The sequence below is a fragment of the Stylophora pistillata genome, chromosome 10 (assembly GCF_964205215.1).
Source record: "Stylophora pistillata chromosome 10, jaStyPist1.2, whole genome shotgun sequence".
In the NCBI taxonomy this organism is placed as follows: Eukaryota; Metazoa; Cnidaria; class Anthozoa; order Scleractinia; family Pocilloporidae; genus Stylophora; species Stylophora pistillata.
The window spans coordinates 26,350,104-26,371,080 of NC_142528.1; the positions used below are offsets into that span (position 1 = coordinate 26,350,104).

The following is a 20,977-nucleotide window of genomic DNA, read 5'->3' on the forward strand; positions in this document are numbered from 1 at the left end:
TTATATATGGATGAGGACCGACGCTGACATTCGAACCGAAAATGTCACATTTCAAACACGTGGTCGAAATCGAAATAGTGAACGTAGGCGCCGATTGATTCAATTATATCTTTAGACGGAGTCATCTTCGGCTGTGAGTTTTTCATTCCAGCAAGTCCGAAAAATCCAATCCAACGTAGTTAGACCATCAAAGAGTCTCTGATGTCTTGAAAGTATTTATAAAGTGCTTTACAACCTTGATTCGAGGGAGAGAAGCCAGCTGGATCGGTTCAAGAGATTGAAAGAAGGAAAATTGGGCCCTAATAACATCGTGTGAAACATCACAAGAACGTATGGAATAATAACAAAAGCATTAATGACTGATAACTTCATTGAAATTTCTGATTGGCTGCAACAGAAGCAGCCGTTCAAGTTTGACTGGAAAATATGTGACGTGTCATTCACAGACGCAACATGGCAACTCTAACAAGTTCAAACAAAAAGTGTTCAAATCTAGAATATGGCAGGTGCCATCTTCCAATCAACAAGGCGCTGAAACCCTTCTCAAAGAAGTCGGGGACGAGATAACTTGAGACAGTACATTCCTGGATTTAAGGTAAAAAGGTATTTTGCATTGCCATGCTGCTTAGATAAGTTATAGGAAACACGCACTCAAGAAAAACACACATCCATTGATAAAATAAAGTCATTAGCAAAACCAAAATCACGAAAACTAATTGTTAGGAATTGTAGTAAAGTTCGATTTAGTCGTTAATAACTACGGTCACACAATATTTAGTTGGCCGCTTAGGTAGGAGAATAATTCAAATATCAATTTAAGCCGTCACAAAAGGCATGTACTAAAACCCAGAAAAAAAAAACCCATAAAGAATGGTTGGATTTTGACCAAAACTGGCCAGAATGTTCGTCAGATATTCACGCACTAAAGTGCGAGAGGCTTTTCCAAAATTAGAGATATATCTGTCATGTCCCGGACCGTGACAATAACCGAAAGATACCACAAAGAAGTCGAATTAATCCGTATAAAATGCCACTGCTGTGCGACAATAAAACTTCCACACAATTCCAATCAGTAAGGTGTCAATCTTTAAAGACAAGTGAGGATTTCTCAGTTTCGAAATTGGTTGCTTTGCAATTTTTTTTTAAACAATGCTTCTAAAAACTTGTATCGATCGACGTTACGTCGGAGGCTATTGCGGAAGATCAATTGCAAAAAACGGGGATCCCCTCACGGTTTTGCTTTGGCTAGTATTGTAAGAATCTTTGGTCAAATTATTAGGCAATCTGTTAAGTTTTCGTAGTCTCATGATAAGTTCAACGAAGACACTCGCGTAAAATCGCAGTAGATTTTTTCCTCTTCCAGAGTTTTGTAAACACGTCATGCCAATGGATGATAATATCGCTCCCATACTATCATGACTATGGATGACCACAGGTATGAAGTGTCAGGCCGTACTCCGCTAGCCTGGCTGCAATATCTTTTGGACGTACCCACACTCCATTGATAACAGTGTCGTATTGAGTGAGTGCAATTGAGAATCCAGCTAGAAAACGATTTACATGCAAACTTTTATTGTGACTATAAATGCCCGACAGTCGGAAATTTTCGCAGAATTTCAACTGAAAGGTTCTTTCAAACATCTTAAGAAAGTCAGATGTTTGTTTCAGTAGACATGTCAGGCGACTAAAAGCTGAAACTCTTTACGGTGGCCAATTTAAATTATCAACTCAGTTGATAAAACCAAAATTACCTTGTATACTTCCCCACCGACGTAGCACAAAGTTTTTTTAGAAACCTACCCTTTTGATTAAAAGTTAGTTCGCTGTTTTATTAGACACATATTTACCGAGTTTGTGTGTCCCATAATATCGCTCGGTTGTCGACACTTATTCTACGCTTTTTATTAGACTGTGCGCATGGTTCTATACGCTAATACGCTTATATTATCAGTGAACTGTATGCCTTAGAGGATCAAGGCTACATCCATCAACTTTCCAACTATCCGTTCACGAAATTGGATCTATCTTGGTGTAAGCCTTGAAATACTGGTATAGCCACAAGTGACGATTCTAAGAGGACCAGCTCCTATGTCTAAAGGATGTGTATGGTTTAAAACTGAAACAAGATGAAGGCTTTAGGCAGTTGAAAAGAACACCTTGACATATTCGAACTCAAAAGATACAAACAAAGGCCGTTTAATAAACATCGATCGCGTCGACCTGCATTCTGGAGAAGTAGCACGCTTCTCTGAGGATCAAAATGCCGACAAGATAAATTGCACCTAAGTGAACAAGAAAACAACGCAAGTTGCAACTCCACACCTACTCGATTAACTCATATCAACACGTGTTTGAAGTTTTTATCAGAAAGAAAAGAAATCGATCTCGGCTAATCTGCTTGTACAAGATTATCAGTCAGCATGATTAAAACATAAGCTGAAACAATTTACAACAATCCTCTGACATAATTTCACATATAGCAATAGAACGATTCTCATGCTTATATGGGTGGTAATAAAACCTGATTTAAGTAGCATCCTACTCCAATTGGATCGCCTCAAGGACACTCAAATGAAACTGCAAAAATACCTGCAAGGAGGCAAGGCTGAGGAATACACACAAGAAAGTGCTCAGAACACCTTCATAAAAAACATCTGTGTGCACGAAAAACAAAGGTTAAGAAGCGATTTGTAAGTCTCGCTTTCGCTATTGGGGGAACAAAGACCTTACTCGTTTTCCCTTTGTTTACTTAAAACCTTTTATCGTTCAGCAAACAACACAAAGAAATGATGGATCAGTAAACAGTTGCTCATTTGTTTCTCATCAATAAGATCGATCAAATTTAGGGACAAGGCCAACTTAGTACATTACGTCACCAGGAGACATTGGGTCATGAAAAACCAAATAAATTGTAAGTTAGATTGTCAAATATTCACAGTCATTTATTCATCACCCCATGGATTTACTTCGAACCAACAAATTGACCATCTCCCCCTTAACATTTTAGCTCAGTTGGTAGAGCAATGCATTGGCATCGGTCATAGGTTCAACTCCAGACTCTTATCTTTTAGCAAACAACCCAAAGAAGTGATCGATGTGTAAACATTTATTCATTTGTTCCACATCAGCAAGCTAAGATCGATCTAATGTAGTGACTAGGCCAACTTACATTCTGTCACAATTAAAGACACTCTCCCATGAAAAACCAAAATAACTTGTTAGCTAGACGCCTAAGGACTGCATATGTGGATTTAGCCTCCTTCAAATTCAAAATATTTAAACCTATCAACACCTTATGTTCTGCCTTATGCCAAGTTTCAAGCTGGATGTAGAAATAATTCTACCCTTACCTGTAAAAATGTTATTTTTAATTTATACATAAAAAATTCCACTGTATGCACTTCTGTACCGTCTGTATCACTGGTCAGCAGGTCTTTTCTGGCCACTCTTTTAAGCCCTTTCACTAACAAGAGCTAGTTACTAAATCAAATTCTCTTTACTATCTGACATACGATTCTCATGACGATAGTTCAGAGAATTTGTTATTGGATCCAATAGTAATCCCCTAATTGATATTTCTCTCTGTTCTTGACACCTGTGTACTTGATATTGCATTGATACTGCATTGATACTGCATTGATACCTTCAGAAAAAGTTTTGTCTTAGTCACCCATGGGAGCTTACTCTTTAAATAGCGAATGGGGCCAAGCAAGCCCTTACTCTAGTGTAGCCATAGAATTACATACCCTCACTGGAGTACTTTTGTTAGGACCATATTGTACTATTAGTTTTAAAATAATATGCAGCAAGTACTCACAGACATATTACATGTCCTATTTTCCTCTTGGTACTAGGAAGGCTGGTGTTATGTGCCATCAATCAAGACCAGATAAGTATCCTAGAGGTAAAAAAAAAATGAGACTTTAAATTTATAAACTTATCATACTAAACTTGTTAACCTGTTTCTTTCTCTTGGGTTTCACCTATTACATGGAAACTCAGTTCACTAATGTTTAAGTGGTGTTCATTACTACAAAGATCACTCATATTTATTTATTATTGCACAGTTCACATAAGTGATTGTCAAATAGTCAGTCATTTATTCATCACCCCACCAGTTTACTTTGAACCAACTAGATGAACAGCTTTCACTTGGCTTTTTAGCTCAGTTGGTGGAGCAATACATCAGCTTTGGTCATGGGTTTAACTCCTATACAGGCCTGAACTTTTTCTTTCTGCTTTAGTTTCACTACTGCTAAGGGGTATTCATCACTGCGAAGATCACCTACATATTCATTTATTAGTCCACAATTCACAATTACGATTTTCAGAAAATTCACACTCATTTTGAGAGTATTTTCTTGTGATACATCACAATTTCGACATTGGGTAAATTTAAACCTTTCACTACTTTGAGTCACCAAGACCAGATTCCTCCACCCAATATAAATACAATATCAAGCAGACAAGCGATGAGAATAAAGAAAATATCAATTAGGGAATGGTTAGTTGATTCATTACCAAATTCTCCAAACCAGCATCATTAAAATTTTATGGTAGACTGTAAGGAGAATTTCTAATCAGATCTTGGGAGTGAAAGGGTTAACATGCAATCCTTTGTTATGCCTTTAAACAACACAGAAAATAACCATCTTTTCTGCTTTAATTTATTATATTGGAAAGCAAAATGGTGAGCAGGAATTTTGAATTCCTGAATACACTAGTTTAGGTAGTAAAACTGACAAGTCCATTTACAAGGGACAGGAAAACTAGTGCATTTCATGACCTTAAGCTTTTAAATAGAGATTCAAAGGTAAAATGTACAGATACTTAAGTTTTAGTGCCACTATCATTTGAAAAATTAAACCAAGAGGGGAAGTTGCTGCTCACAGGACTTTGACCCACAGATCTGAGTTTAGTCTGACCCTAAACAGTCTTAAGGGGTGCATTAGTCTCCACAATGGTAAAGTTTAGCTGCAGACCTGATAAAAATGAGTCACAAAGTAGTTCAATACACAGAGAGTTTTTAAAAGTCAGCCAACCAAGTACATGTATGGGCCCTTTGTGAGTGCACAAATAAATTCAATCACTGGAAGAGCAAATGCAAACAAAGATCTGCAGCAGTATGTTAGGCTTGGCTACATCCATAGTGATACATTTGATTCACACCTAACACTCAACTTATTCAATAAAAAGAAAACATTGTGCTAAATGTGGTAAAACCTCCCATGTGAATGCTTAAAAAATTCCATACTCCAATTCCAACTTTCTTTGTGGCCTTGAGGCATGTACAGTCATGTAGTAACAAGAATGCTGTACTTCAGAATTACATTCCTGTTTCATTCCCCATTTTGCAGAATGGAATTCAGCAAGAAAGTTCTAGACTAAGTGAGGATCCTTCTCTACATTGAGGACATTGAGGTAAAATTGGTTAGAGCGCTGGATTGTTGTGCGGGAGGTCGAGGTCGATGGTTCGAGCCCTGGCCGGACCAACACTCAAGGTCTTAAAATAACTGAGGAGAATGCGCTACCTTTCTATAATATCAAGAAATGGATAGACATTCTAGTCTTCTCGGATAAGGACGAATAAACCGTAGGTCCCGTCTCCTGCATCTATTAATTAGTTAATTTGGTTAGGCAGGGGACGTTAAAGAACCCACTCACAAAATTACTATGATGTGGTCTGGCCTGTTTACTGGGAACTGGGGGAGGAGGCATCTTCAAATATGTTTCCTTCGATTGTTTGTAAACTGCTGATGCAGTCTGGCCAAAGTCCCCCGAAAAGTGTTGTGATGCGCATTTGATCATATCCACATGCTAATTTGCACAATATAAATATTAAATTATTATTATTATTATTATTATTATTATTAAAATTGTGAAGTATAAACAATGAACATTAGTCTTTGAGGTCTCAGAATAGCTTTCAGGTTGTTTCTAAATTGCATGTATTTCTACATTCCCACCAAATTGCAATGACAGGTGACTAAAGGCCTGTGTCTTCGGCCTTAAGGTTAAACTCAAATTCAGGGCTTGCAGGTACAAAAAAGCCATAATGTAGAATTGTTGCTTGTCCACACTGTGACAAGCACAGGGTGGACAAGCAACAAGTCTCGTGTCTGGAGTCAGGAAACTCTCTTGTAGTCCTGGACCTTTGAAATTCCCCTGTTCAGTCTCCCTACCATACTCCTGCTATTTGCAGACAATAAACAATTATATTTCTAAATACTATCAATGGTTGACCACCATGACAAATAACAGTCAGTGTGGTGGTTATAAGCACTTTCATAATGACATTCCATGAGTCATCTTTCTCTCTAACATATCTTATTAACTATCATTCCATAACAAGATTTGCCATATAATTGGCAGCATTACTCCTTATCTATTCTGTCATGGATTAAGCAACTACAGTGAATAGCCTAGCAGTGTGCTGTTGCAAACAAAATGAAACAAAAACATAAGCTTAGGCTGTATTTAAGATTTAATGGTATTATATAGTAGATTGACCAACACAATAAGTATAATACTTGCTTTGTGTGCCTCATGGTCAATTTACGTTTCCAACTCATCACCTTCATGATTGTACAATGCATTGAAAATCTGGGGTTCATAATCAAATTGTTAAATAGGGTATCCTGGGTCTGCCAACCCATGGTCAATTACATTTTTCCCACGAATTTAATTTTTTCCCTTTAATTTCTTTTTCTATTTGTTTTCACCAATGCAGTCACTACAGATGTTTGGAGAAGAATGGATACTACTAGGGCATTTTCTAGTTTTGGATCATGCTTTAGCTGCACTTCCACAAACAGGTGTGTTTCGAAGCAATTTTGTGAATTTTATATATCAGTATACAACATGCATACAGGTGAAGTGCTTTTCCACCTGTGGTGATTGGCTGGTTCAGATGTCAATAGCAAGTACTATTGACCTCCGAGCAGCTGATGAGACAAAATCATACACCTTTTGGTATGTTTAGAGAAATAAACTACTTTTTCAGTATTTGTGTGTGAGATACAAACAATTATTCATCTCCATTTTGATGAGTATTAGTTGATTATTTCATGTCACTTCCAAGATCTAAATATCATTCTCCACAGTCTGCCAAGCATTTCTTACAACTCAGGCTCTATAAATTTGTTGTTGAATCAAATAGTTCTTCCTATTTGATACTTTTCTTTCTTCTCATCCCTTTGTGCTTGATATTTTGAGGAGACAGTCCTTTTTGGTCACTCCAAAGAGTGAAAGGGCTAAATGTCCTTTCATGGAATAACAAAAATTCAGTGTTTTGAAAGCATTCTTCTCAAACAAACAAACAAACACTATGAACTTATGTTGATCCATTGGGAGTAATTGTTTTTGTTTTGTTTTTTTCTCATCATCATCATTATCATCACCATTGTTACCTAAAAACAGATGAGAGTGGTTTTCATTTTTCATTCACTTCATCAGAACTGTTTCTTTTGAACACAGCTAAACCTCCTAAACCTATATAATCTGTAGAACATGCTTATTTCAGTAACATTTGACAAGTGTCCTCTGTTGAACATCTTTTTATAATGCATGAAATTTCATATTGCATAGCATGCATGTTTGTTTCAGTCAGATACACAAAGCAGTTGAAAATTTACTCTTGAGAGCAGACCCCAGTTATTTAAATAACATGAAACTGTAGATACATTACTGAAAAGTGTTTATTTTAACACTTCCATCAATTTAACAAGTAGATAGCTGTGTCTGCTCAGTAATAGATCACAGATGATGTTAAAATAGGATAAAAACAAAAAAGTGGCACAAGTGCTTAAGCCAAAAGTTACTAATGTTTTTATCGCCTTCCAACACAGGGCTCAACACTAACGGTAGCCCACTAGCCACAGACTAGTAGAAATTCAGTTTTGGCTAGTGGTTTTCAATTTCTACCAGCCAGTTTGGCTAATAAACAAATTGAAATTGACTGAACTAGTTTTTCTCTTCTCAAGGAAGAAAAAATCAAACACTTTCCTTGGAATTTTATTCTAGGTGTACTGTGTTACCGGGCACATATGCAAATTTATGTCCGATTTAACTTTTAGCTCTGGCACGTAAATGGCTAGCTGAACATGTTATTATGTTCAAAGAAATATATGACCGACAAGAAAGCATTTTTGTTTGTTACAAAATTACTTGAACAAAACATAAGCCATCGCTTTTCTAAGAGATGGATTTCATGGTTTGGGCAATGATCCTATTCTTCGTGGAGTAGCAACTTTAACAGACCACCACGCATGGCCAATAAACAACCGACAACAGATGCTTATTTATGGTGAGGATGCTATTCAGGTTCTGTCAGAGCACTTTGAAGCCCTACTAAACCAAGACCACTTCAACTTGTAGTCCTGCCTTGATGAATGGATGGACCTCAAAGTTCATTTGCAGAGAGTGAGAGGAGAGCTTTAGTATAACAACAACGACTTCTGGAAGAGCAAGTTTCAGATGCAAGGCCGGTACCCCAACTTATTGCTGGTCATTGAGGTCTGCCTTGTTATACCTGTCCAAACTACTTGTTGTGAAAGAGGCAACTCCTGTCTGAACAGAGTTATGTGTGACTTCAGGTCAACCCTTGATGTTGGGACTGTTGAAGTCCTTATGAGAATCTCTGTTAATGGACCAAACCCATCAGAGTATCACGCTTCTTTTGCTGTTGCAAGATGGCTTGACTCTAGCAAGATGGCTTGACTCTAGCAAGAGAGCTAAGTGGCCAACTTTCATGGACTAATTTCAACATTAATTTCTTGCCATATGGACGATGGAATATCAGTATCAATTAGTTTAATCATGTGACATCTCACATTTAATACTGTTGTTGTTATTATTAATATTATTCGAACTGGTTTAAAGATATGGCATCTGGACAATCAAATCTCTGAACCTTAATTGCAGCCTAACTGATTTTTCTCCAGTAACAATATATCTTAACCATGTTGCATTTCACAAAATGGTTGTTTTGCCATTTGAACTGGTTTAGGTAGTGTAATTACCAGTACCAATACTATGCATAAAAGGGTGTAATTTGCATTGTGCTTTCAATTCTTGCTAGTAATTCTGCTGTTATTGAACCTAGCCAACATCAAAGCTTGGCTAGTAAAAAAAAATTTGGCTAGTAACATCTAAGTTGTCACTAGCCACTAGGCTGGTAAGTTGAAAAGTTAGTGTCGAGCCCTGCTGACATCATCTTTGATATATTACTGTTCAGATACATTGCAACATGGAATTTATTTGTTTCATATTATTGAAAGGCAAAATATTGGTAAAGGTGAAATCCACATGCATCTGTCCTCCAGTAGAGCATGTGTAAGAACTAATCAAATATGTGCATGAAAAAAAAAGTACCCACTAAAGAGATATGATGGTCCAATCTTATCCATTCATGACTGTACTGATAGTAACCATGCACACTACTTCACTGGTTCATGGTACAGTTTGCAGTAGCTGGTTTACAAAGTAAAACTTAAAAAAATACTTGATAGTTAGAAAGTCTTGAGCGTGCAGAACAATTTGATACATAATTTATGGCAAATCATGCAATCTGAAATGGCACTCACTCAAAAAGGTCCTTGAGTAGCTGCTTTCAATAACATAATTTGTATTCTCAAGTAAGGGGCTTTGTGCTCACTTTCAGCAACCAGTATATCTATTATTCCTTGCAGTAATTTTTTTTTAATTTTCACATTTGAAGGAGATCATTTGTACATTAAAATCACAAAAAACATAGGTCACCATGCTTGTTCAATAGCAGTCACCTGGTCCATTCATGGGGAAAAAAAACACTACCATGTTCAGGTAACGCATGCAATAACTAACCTTATTTCATGAAGTTATGTGCATTACAGGAAGTGCAGTGCAATAGTAAGGAATCGCCTTTTTCCATAGTTGTATTTAATAATTGAGTAAATATGGTGCATTGTTTATCTTTTCTTGAGAAGCCAATTTGCATATTTTGTTATCTGACAGCTTAGGAGTTTGCTTTTCTTATTATTTTTATCGTAGTCCCTTTGATGTGGTGTAAGGGCTTGACACTAATGGTAGCCAACTACCCACAGGCTAGTAGTTTACTCACCAGTTTGGCTAGTAAACAAACTGAAATTGTTGGAACATCTAAGTTGCCACTAGCCACTTGGCTAGTAAGTTGAAAAGTTAGTGTCGAGACCTTGGTGTTTTGGTGTACTTACTTAAGAGACAGAAGGCAATTCCTTTTGGGGTCGAATTCATAAATTCCTACCAGCTCAACATTACATTTATTCCACATGACGTCAGTTTGTTAAAAAATGAAGTGACAAGTATATGAAATAACCGTATTGGTAGTCGTAACTTCTTCCCTAAACATTCCATGACAAGAGAACTAAGCTTGAGAAAGTAGCAATGCTGTATTTTAGGCAGACGTGAGCGCGGAGATCACTAATCATCCATCGACACGTGCTTTCAAAACAGTGCAAGAAAACCAAGATCGAAAAATCCTTAATGAAACTATACAATTCCAACTAATTTGTGACCTACGACCCACATTCTAGCCTTTTTACAGCTACTAACCTTTCGAACTCGTAAAATTCCATGACTTTCGATAACCTTTTCCAGGAATATCGTTACAAGTTTGTGCAATCAAGTACTTGGTTTCAAATTACTGTCAGCATTCAATCATTTCTTTCTTGTTCCCTTGGGGACAAAATCAAGTTTTCACGACCTTTTATGAACCACACTCAACTTCTAAGGCTTTCCAGGTCAGGAGCATGATGTGATAAAATTCCTTGCGTGGAATTTCCACGAACCCTAAACTGCAGAATGACGTTGTGACGTTGCGGAACATTTTCCCCGATTTATGCGTCTCGACTTTTGAGCTCGGAAAGTTTCAAGATGTTTTATATATTCTCTGTAATTATATACAGTTAAATTTTGATTCCTAAAGCTGCCCTCTTCGATTCTCTTCACCTCGAGTCATGACCCCTGCCCCGTTGACTTTAAAAGGTTAACCGCTGCACTACGACTAATCGTGACAGCAGTACCTGATCCCCATGAAATTCTATTGTTTTCTCTCTGCATTAAATCAACGATTGTAGTCTTTAAGATGACAAAACAACTGTATGAGGAAAACGGAGGCGGTCCTTTTCGTTAGCAGGGAAATTATCAGGGGTAATATAATTAAACGCGCTACATAAGCATGCTGCAATATCAAAAATATTGCAGTGTCCAGGCTGCAATATTGAAAATATTGCAGTGTGCAGGTTACAATTATTAAAAATATTGCTTCTTCCACTCCTCAAAGACTTTCAAAACCCACGCCCATTTCCGGCGGCTGGCGTCTGAAACCCAACTTTTGTCAAATTTCTCGCATTCTGAAGCTGTAATTGACGTTCTAAATCTTTGCTCTATTCAAAATAAGAGAATGGAAACGCCGCCTTTAGAGGTCGATAAAGAATTAAAGCACTGACAGAAATGTCCAAACTTTACACTACATTATCTTCGATTTCTGCTGAAATATCTGCCTTCGTAGAGCTCTGTATAATAAATAATCCTTCGTCTTCCGACGAATCCATCCTCTTTCTAAACCCAGGTTCGCACTGGGTAAAATGAGTGAATTCCCTGGCTTATAAAGTATGCAAATTAGCAGTGTTACACACCTTACACGAATTAATTCCATCATTAGAACTGTTTTGAACAACTATAACAACGAGCTACAATAACAACCCTGGGCACAATTAAAATCTAAGATATATTCATCACAACAAAGAACAATAGCAATGAGGATCACAATGATCACACATAGGTGCGACTAAAATCGAAGATCCAACACAGACACAGAACAATGGGATTTCATGGGGATCAATAATTATAGTAGATAATTACTGAGGCACATGGCATTATGAGAAATATTGCAGCCAGCTGAGGCCGTAGCAAGAACACTTGACGACGTCACGAGGGAACGTTACGGACAATGGCTAAATGGATGAAACCGAGTGGATCACCCGTCACCTGAGACTTGAAAAGAAAACCAAGGCTGCTTTTTTTTTGGGACAACTTCAATTAGGCCCTTTGCAGCTAGAGGTCATGTGCTTGGATACCGGGTAGCAACTCCAAACTAGAGAGCAAGCTTTCCAATGACCAAAGTTTACAACTGAGAAGTAAGGCGCGCGTTCTTGAAAACAATACGTAATGCAGATAAAATATTGTAACGTAGTTCTGTTTCTACAAAGTTAGTAAGGTTGAGTACACTTTTTTTTAAAATAAGAATAGGCTTTTTTTGTTGGTGCGAAATCGTGAATACATGGGTAACGTCAACCCGTTCGGGCTGCTTAAAGGCCTACAAAGTCAGAGGTGGCAACCGTGCACTCACTCAGACAATAAGCGTTCGTTTTAAGCAATTGTTGAGTGAATGAGTGTTTTCAAAGCTACATGACATTGCAAAGCCAGAAAAATTCGCAGCCCAGCCAGTGGCCCGAGAACCTTGTTGACCTTGTTGGAGTATTCAACTCAAGTTTCGCTTGCCAAAAGTGGCAGACATCTTCAATCGATTTTTAGAGTGATATTGTTAGTGGCTTGCGACAGATGGGTTGATACTAGCTTTTACTACGGTACTAGCTGATCCATTTTGCAGGGTACTGAAATAAATTTATTATTTTCTATTTTATTCTAATCACGTTTATTAGTTTTCAGAAGTTTCCACTATTTTCCAAAGTCATATTGGTTCTCTTCACCTATTCTAGACCTTTACAAAGTTTCTTGTAGGCTAGGTTGTTCATGAATTAATATTCTGCAATAATTTCCACCCACTAATCCACCATTGAGCTATCAGTTTAGGGCCGGTCATTTAAACAAAGTTTACCCTTGTTTAACAAACCGGGTTCCAATCTATCTTCGATTTCATTGAACCTTTTATCTGCACATTTATTTTTAGGAACGGTGTCAATATGGCCGAAAGCTAACAGCCTCAAAAGAACATTTATTTAATAAAATCAACAAATTGACCCTCTTATAGAGAGAACCTGAGGTCCATTGCTTGCGTGAAACTACGGTTTGGGTCGGATCTAGTGTAATTAACCGGCCCAAATTCATTTCTCGTTTAATTTACTCTTCTGGCTGAAACTATTTGACCCTGACATTCTACTAGCATATATTAACTTACCTGTTTTTAACAGTGATATCGCAATGATGCCAAAATGCTTACGCGTTTGCGATCGGTGCTTTATCCTAAACCCCCTTTTTCTCACCCACGGGAAAAAGTCTTCCAGCAATTTTTGGCAGCAAAAGTGTCGCAAACAGGTTTTCGATTTCGTTGCGCTCCATCAAAACGAGACCTCACACTTGGTTAATACAGCGTATTTTAAGGCTTCGAACATGCAATGGCGATATCTTGAGTTTTCCATGGCATGAAGGTGTAAATCCAGTGTTAAACGGCAAGGAAATCCCGCCTGCTGGGGCAGGTTACACTCGGAACAAAGACTGATACATCACATAGATGGCGTGACTTGAGGTACTCAATACAATGATATACCTCAAAACCTGCTTCTTCAGTTGTCTGCCCCTTATGTTACTGCAAGAAAGCTAAAGCAAGGTTTGGAGAGGCACCGTTCTCGAGTGGATAAGATTCCCTCGTCGGCCGCAAGTCAACCTTTACGAGACCATTTCGGCATAACCGAACTCAGGCAATCGGCCATCCTTTTACAGCCCTCAATGTCGTAAATATGATCTTTGGTGCTCTAAAAAGAATGCATTTGCCTACTTTTTTCCTCTGGAGGATTAAGTAGGGAGCGACATGACTTCCAAGTCTGTGAGGCTTGTGTTTAAAAATGGGTGATGAGATATTGCATCATACAATCTTTCATGTAGCTTTCGCGATATATAGCCATACTAGCGCTTTATATTAATTCACTCTATACCTACATAGAGTGAAGGCGTCTTGTAAAACTGTGCATTGATTGTTCTTGACCAGCCAGCCCTCGGAACAACGCCATTAAAGACAATTAAGTAAAATGATATATTTCGTCGCTGAAAACTGATTAATCTATGAAATTAATTCGAAAAATCTGGCAATGATGCACCTTGAACAAATTTCGATTAGCATATTCAGTATTACATGTTAATAACAGAAACTGCACACTAGGTCACAGACAATCTTAAGAGCTGTCATAGAAATGAAACTAGGTAAATACGTCTTGTTCTGTCTCAATGGCCCCACAAATCCTGAGATTGTGTCAGCCCATCTTACCTTGTATCCCGATCAAAAAGGCACACCAGAGATATTTTATAGAAAAGTCAGCGTCCCTTTAAATCAGAACATCACCTGTAATAGATAACTTCGCGTCAGAAAGCAATATCTAGTATCCACCACACTGAAGATCCATGCATGACCGAGCTCCTAGTTGCACAAACATTAAAGTGATCGACCTCTTAACAATCAGAATTGCAAACTAAAGCTTAGAACAACACTTGCCAACACCACAGCATTTCTCTTTGCAAATTGGTAAGATTATTGTTTCACCCAAGATGTCGACTGATGCCTTCGCGTTTCAGAAATGGTGTTAATTTAGGACGGGAGTGACCGCAATCAAATTATCTATACCTAAAATTTCAGGTCAATACATCTATTTTCAGGAAAATGACTTAAAGGGAAATGACAGCGTGTAGACTTCATATCAGCGCATCCCCTGGATCGAGTATGTGTGAATGACGAGGAGCCAAACTACAAATTGCATAATGCTAGGTTGTTCATCTGAAACTTATCTCGACCCATCTTAGGTATCTTGCTTAATTAAACTCCATGAGTCACGCTAAATACAAACATTGATTTAGTGAGAGGAGTCGAGACAGTCTCAGCTCATCAATGATAGACGTATGGCAATCAGCTGAGCAGTTTGCGATTTCTTCAATGCTAAGGTTAAGAAATGCCCTGAACAATTAACCCTTTGAGGTGATATTACGCTATAATGAGAGCTCGCGATATTCAGACGGATATCGTGATATATTTTCAAAGCGCCAGTTGGTCCCAACGCAGTTTATGTACTCATGCATGAACACACACATTTATCCCTTCGTTTACAGCTGTCGTGAAGAATCGTTTGGACTAAAGGAGTTGTCTGAAGCACTAATTACATTACACATTAAAAGAGATTTGTAAAGTGAAATCACTTTGAAGTAGGAATACAACAGATTGGCTCGATTACACTGTGGCAAACAGCGGTCGTGGAATCCAAAACCCAAATTGATGCATCGCATACTATGAAGATAAGCACTCACCAGAGGAAAGAAACCTTGTGCGAGATTGATGTTTTTGTTCCGCGTCTGGTAGCTCTTTGAAAACATCATTGAATAAAAAGCAAATTCCCTAGGTTCCTTGATTGTTTTGCAGGCCAAAACGAGATCAGAGAGTTGAGAGCTTAAAGTCGAATTGTGTTTAAGTGGCTCAGGAGCACTCATAAGTTAAAGAGTAACCTTTATCGGAGAAAAGTTTGATCCAGTTGAAGTCATCATCGAAGTATCATAGTATCATACTCGAATAGTTGAAGAAAACAAACAAGGCAAAGCGAAATTGCACCGGGAGCTCTCCCGAAACAAGACTGCTAGCGTGACTGCGTTTTCCCATAATTTTCTACTGACGTTTAACCTTTGATTTTATCTAGAATAGGAAGAAAGGTTTTGACGTAGGAGACCCCAGAGGGGTATTACTTATGAAAGGATGGGACTGGAGAATTCATCTATTAACCCCCCTTGAATCGATTCCTGACATTCTTTAAAGTTTTTATCCTAGCAAACTCTACTCGTTTTCTCCTGTCTAAATGATAAAGTAAATTTTGGCGGTAAGAGAGTTTCGTCATAACGTACCCTGCATGGGAAAAAGTTTTACACTTGGGCGCATCTCAATGGTTCTCCATATCTGTCTGCTAACCATGAAAAGAGGAAAAAAAAAACAAAAGTTTCCACACGAAAGTCCTAACCAACGCGTAGCCCGGCCGGACGGATATAGTTTAGTTGGATCATTGAAATAGTTCGACTTTTGAAGGCAACTGACTGCCATCGAAAGGGTTTCGAATAGAATCGTTGAGAAATGAAATATAAAGCGGTAAATAATTCATTTTCTTCATCTACAAATGCCATATGTGAAATGATATCTTCTCAATTACTGTATATGCTTAGAAGACCACTTTATGATTTGATACTGAAGGTCAACATCCGACCAAAATTTCAGAGATTGCGAGTAAAAATTACCAAGCCTATTACCTTAAGTGTTTGTGGTTTATTCCTCTCAGTTCTCAAACGCTTGTGCGGGAAGAGGAAATGAGGCGGGTTATAGCGGCCCCTTCTATGTTATTATATTCAAGAAAACAGTTGTCACTAGTGGTAAACCGCGTTTCAAGATAATTCCACTGTCTATGAAGAAGCCGGCGCTTGGACTTTTGCCACGAAAAACACCGCGAGTGATATAGTGTAGATATTCAACTGTGTCGTCATTATTATTAGCCTTCTCCACGCTCTTAGTTCGCGGAGTCGAACCAATAAGCGGACAAGCTAGAATTGGCGGGCATTCAGGGAAGGAGTTACTGAGTGCCTGGAACAAGTTTTTGTGGATTCTGGCTCTATCCGGCCGCCAAAGACAATCTCCACACAATGACACTTTTACGTATGATGCACGATCCTCGCAGTAGATAGCGCTATTTAAGCAATAGCGAAAATCAGACCTGAAAAAAATCAGGCCTGTACGGGACTCGAACCACTGACCTCTGCGATACTAGTGCAGCGCTCTACCAATTGAGCTAACAAGCCAACTGGGAGCAGGCCGTTAAGTTGATTCGTAATAAACCCGTGAAAGGAATAAATCAGATACAATGAAATACATGAAGTTCACATATTTTGAACTGCGGTATTAGATACGTATGATGCACGATCCTCGCAGTAGATAGCGCTATTTAAGCAATGGCGAAAATCGATCAGACCTGAAAAAAATAAATAAATAAAAATAAAAAAAATAAAAAAAAATAAATAAATAAATAAATAAATAGCGCTATCTACTGCGAGGATCGTGCATCATACGTATCTAATACCGCAGTTCAAAATATGCGAACTTCATATATTTCATTGTATCTGATTTATCCCTTTCACGGGTTTATTACGAATCAACTTAACGGCCTGCTCCCAGTTGGCTTGTTAGCTCAATTGGCAGAGCGCTGCACTAGTATCGCAGAGGTCAGTGGTTCGAGTCCCGTACAGGCCTGATTTTTTTCAGGTCTGATTTTCGCTATTGCATAAATAGCGCTATCTACTGCGAGGATCGTGCATCATACGTATCTAATACCGCAGTTCAAAATATGTGAACTTCATATATTTCATTGTAACCAAATGACACTTTTGTTCAAACTTTCCCGTTTTAATCTGAGGTATTTCTAAAGGTCCTAAACAAGATGATCGAAGGTTCTCGAATACACATGAAAATGCGAGACCTCAAATAATTCAAGTGGCCTCTGTCAATGAATTTTATTAGTTTAATCTTTAATCACGGCATTTCCCAGTCCTCTACAAAGTTACACTGTGGAATGAGACTTCAGGCAACGATTCTGGCTGCAAAAATTAAAATAAGTGATTGTCTACAACAAGTTATTTTAAGTCAAGATACGAAATACGTCACTTTGTACCGGTGGCACAAGCATAAGCAAGACGCCTCTCGGGGAGGCGTCTTGCTTATGCAAGCCAGTTCCAATCTTGTCTGTCTACTGAAGAGAAAGTTGAATAAATCAATCAATTTATTATGAGCATACATAAAAGGAAGCGTCGGAGGTTATCCCTATCCAGGACGAAATAAAAAAGTGTGTTCAACCAAAGTTTAGTCAGTTCCACGTTGCTGATTGCTTAAAGTATGGTTTCTGTCCGGGTCGGACACATATAGCGGCGTCGATGTCGAATAACAACAGAACAGCTCATTAACCCAACGAATTTAATGACGGCGAAGAATTCCAATGTTTACAAAACCATCCGGTCGCCCTTTCATCCTAAATTACGAGGCTCGGGGAGCCGTAAAAACCACATGACGAAAGGCGGTAAATGAAGGAAAAGAAACAGTTTCACGTATCTAAATTACTTTCAAGCGCTTCACCACGTGCGAAGAAAAAAAGGGGGGAGAAAAATAAAAAATTACTAATAAAGGATTGTGGTATACGTGACATACAAAAAAAACCAGGAACGGAACGGACTAACATAAAACCTTGTTGAGGAATAGCCTCAACAGTTTCTTTCACCGAGCTAGCATACGTCTGGGCTACGGCGTCACTTACAATGTTACTGTAATGTGTGACTGTCCAAAATAACTATCCGTTAAATGTTACCAGGTTGTTACGAAAAATGGTTCCTTGGTGATGCTCGGCAGAGCAACCGAACCTTGCTCGAAGGATGACGTCATCTTCAGGAGATCCGTCGAGAAACTTTGCCGCGTGTACCCCAGATTAGTGAAAACCACCAGCTGTCGGGAGCGTCCAGCGCATCCATCATCTTCTTCTTTAGGTTAATCATTCATCATTCCCAATACCACTGGGAACAGAAACTTCATGACTGACCATTTCTTGACGGGTTCGAATGACATTATGAAGTATGTCAAGCATATCCTGGCAGCAGCTAGCAGAGGAAAACAGTGTTTGCCAATCCATAATACCAAAGTACCGTCCTAGCTCGGTACTTGAGGCTAGTTTAGCCATACTCCAAAACATACCAGGATCTGGAGCAGACACCAACAGGTTTTCACATTCCACGCCAAGAAAGTACGCTCCGGCATAGTCATTTGGTACTTTAGACTTCAAGAAGGGTCTGATATTGACTGTGACTCGGGTGGGGACTTCTAGTGTCTGGTCCTCTAACATGGTGACCATGGAAACACCGGCTGCTGTCTGAACAGCCCCCTGTACTGTTGTCTGATACTCCTTGCACTTCTTCAGAAACTTTGAGGTCTCTGATCTTGTAAACTCCAAGGGAATAATCTTGGTCTTTGGTTGAATGTGTGGAGATCGTTGGATTTCGACGCCATATTTTCTGGTAAAGGCATTACCTTTCGCAGCGAATTCTCCCATCATCCGTGCGGTGAATCCGGGTGTCACGCACAGTAGTCTGAATACCAGAGGCATAAGAGGATGGTACCACTTAGACGGGGCCGCTTCATCAAGGTACAAGTCTACTGGTGGCAACATCGGCATAGAGGACACTTGAGGTTCTTCATTGTTGAGTGCGTCGCCCAAATAGGTCTTAAACTCTGCAAACATTCTCGAATAGGATGGCCCATCTACCACGATGTGATGAAAGTTAATTATGCAAATGCTCTCATGAGGGTGTGAGGTTATTTCTGGAATTCCTTCATCTGCGTTTGACTGGTACCTAGCATTTGGTAGAAAAGTGACTCTCCAAAGAGGGCCATTTTTACCATCAAATTTCTTCAGCAAGCTCTCTTCCATGACACTTTTCCAGTCGGTGGTATCACGCTCTCGTAGATCCACCTTGAGAGTTGTCATCAGACACGCGTGCGTGGGAGAGCAGAAACGAGTGAGGTAACGCTCACGCATGTCGGTTTTCGGTCTACGTTTTTCGGTTTTTCAATCAAATCGAGCGCTTCGGAGAAACTGGTAAACCCGTTAAATACCGACAAGGCTGAAAAAACTAATGTTGGTTCAGGTAAAGAGTAAGTTAAGAATACGAGTTACGGACTACTAAGGTAAAAAAGAGAAAATGATATCAAGAATCTAAAACATTCTCCCTTTTTAGACATGAGTTCGCCATTTCAACGCTTGGACACAGAAAAAAAAACACTAATGCCACTTATCCTATCATCCTAGGCACCAATACAAAAAAAGACAAGAAAGAACAGAGAAAAACAATAAGGAAGGAACGCAAGAGAGAAATATCCGAAAGAAAAGTGCTGAAGCAATATATCGTTTAGAGAATGTAAATTAAGTCTAAAGAGAACGCTATGCTGACTTAGTGGGCCATAAAACTGTGTATCAAGGTTTTTTTTCTCTCACAACGCTGTGCATAATACAGTAGTATGTTTTTCAATTAGCTTGTATTTAATTTGTTTCCTCTCGCATTCCCAGCGTTGACAGTCAACGATATAATCCGCAAGAATTGCTATTTCATTTTCCCCCTTGATATAAGTTGATTGAGTTGATTTGTTTTTCTTTATACCTCAAATAAATTTAGTCTGAACCATTAAAACAGCCACGGTTGCGTACAAAAATGGGAACCTTCTTTAAGAAAAAAAGGGCATTAATAAAAGTAACTGTTTCCCATTTTGAATGTTCTAAAGTTGTTTCGACTGGCGTTGAGCCGTTGTAAAACGTTTCCCCTGAACTCTTGTCTAATCAGCTAGTGAGTTCCATAACTAAATTATCCACTTTTACTGCCGCTCGTAATTTAGCCGATCGTGAGCGAGGATTGATATAAACTTCCTCGTCGGTGGGATATATAACTTTCTTGTGAAGCGCAAACCAAGCGCATGTTTCCGCTTTACCCGGCACGTTTGTCCTGGATCGCATGTAACTGACTTCACAATTCGCATCTTTAAAGAATGTCTTACTAGAGAGTCTTCTAAAGCATGAGATAAAATGACCACTAGCCGTCCACCGGGACAGAGAAGTTTATGCGCCGCTTTTAAGACGCACTGAAGTTCATCAAGCTCATCGTTTACGAGTATGCGCAATACTTGAAACGTTCTCGTTCCTGGGTGGATGGGTCGGGCAAATCTGTCCGATCGGCTGTGACAAACAGCATCAGTCACAATGGCTGCTAACTGTCTTGTGAAAAATATCGACATCTTTGACCGGGCTTTGACGATTGCTCTTGAAATATGAACTGAAAAACAAATATAAACGCATAAATTATACGTACCGCATTACGGTAGATTGGAGCAAAGTGCTGGAGCTCAGTCCAGTCTGTGGTATAAACCCACTATGAGCAAGGCTTCTCCTCCCGGCTGGGT

General features: G+C 38.8%; 1 protein-coding gene and 2 long non-coding RNA genes across 4 annotated transcripts in view; 1 reads left to right on the plus strand and 2 right to left on the minus strand.

Annotated features, from left to right (window-relative positions):
• LOC148722426 (uncharacterized) overlaps positions 1 to 15,612 on the minus strand; it is a 33,186-nt gene extending 17,574 nt beyond the window's left edge. The window contains exons 1-3 of the long non-coding RNA XR_015992319.1: positions 15,268 to 15,612; positions 14,240 to 14,314; positions 3,818 to 3,898 (exon numbers count right to left, since the gene is read on the minus strand). This is a non-coding gene — a long non-coding RNA (uncharacterized LOC148722426). The remainder of the gene's footprint in view (positions 1 to 3,817; positions 3,899 to 14,239; positions 14,315 to 15,267) is intronic.
• The window catches only part of LOC111323259 (uncharacterized), a 29,324-nt gene continuing 8,463 nt past the window's right edge, over positions 117 to 20,977 (plus strand). The window contains exons 1-5 of one of the 2 annotated variants that reach the window (XR_002694142.2): positions 117 to 595; positions 3,855 to 3,904; positions 5,358 to 5,421; positions 6,731 to 6,815; positions 19,836 to 20,279. This is a non-coding gene — a long non-coding RNA (uncharacterized LOC111323259). Of the gene's footprint in view, positions 596 to 3,854; positions 3,905 to 5,357; positions 5,422 to 6,730; positions 6,816 to 19,835; positions 20,280 to 20,977 lie in introns of those variants that run through there. The other variant, XR_015992320.1, reaches the window with a different exon arrangement.
• Positions 18,253 to 19,565, minus strand: LOC148722428 (uncharacterized). Its single transcript, XM_088736091.1, has one exon. It carries the CDS (start codon positions 19,563 to 19,565, stop codon positions 18,525 to 18,527), a length of 1,041 nt encoding a protein of 346 aa, XP_088592217.1. The 3' UTR covers positions 18,253 to 18,524.

Coding starts and splice junctions, on each gene's coding strand:
- LOC148722428 (XM_088736091.1), bottom strand. CDS start 19,565: ATGCGTGAGCGTTACCTCACTCGTTTCTGCTCTCCCACGCACGCGTGT.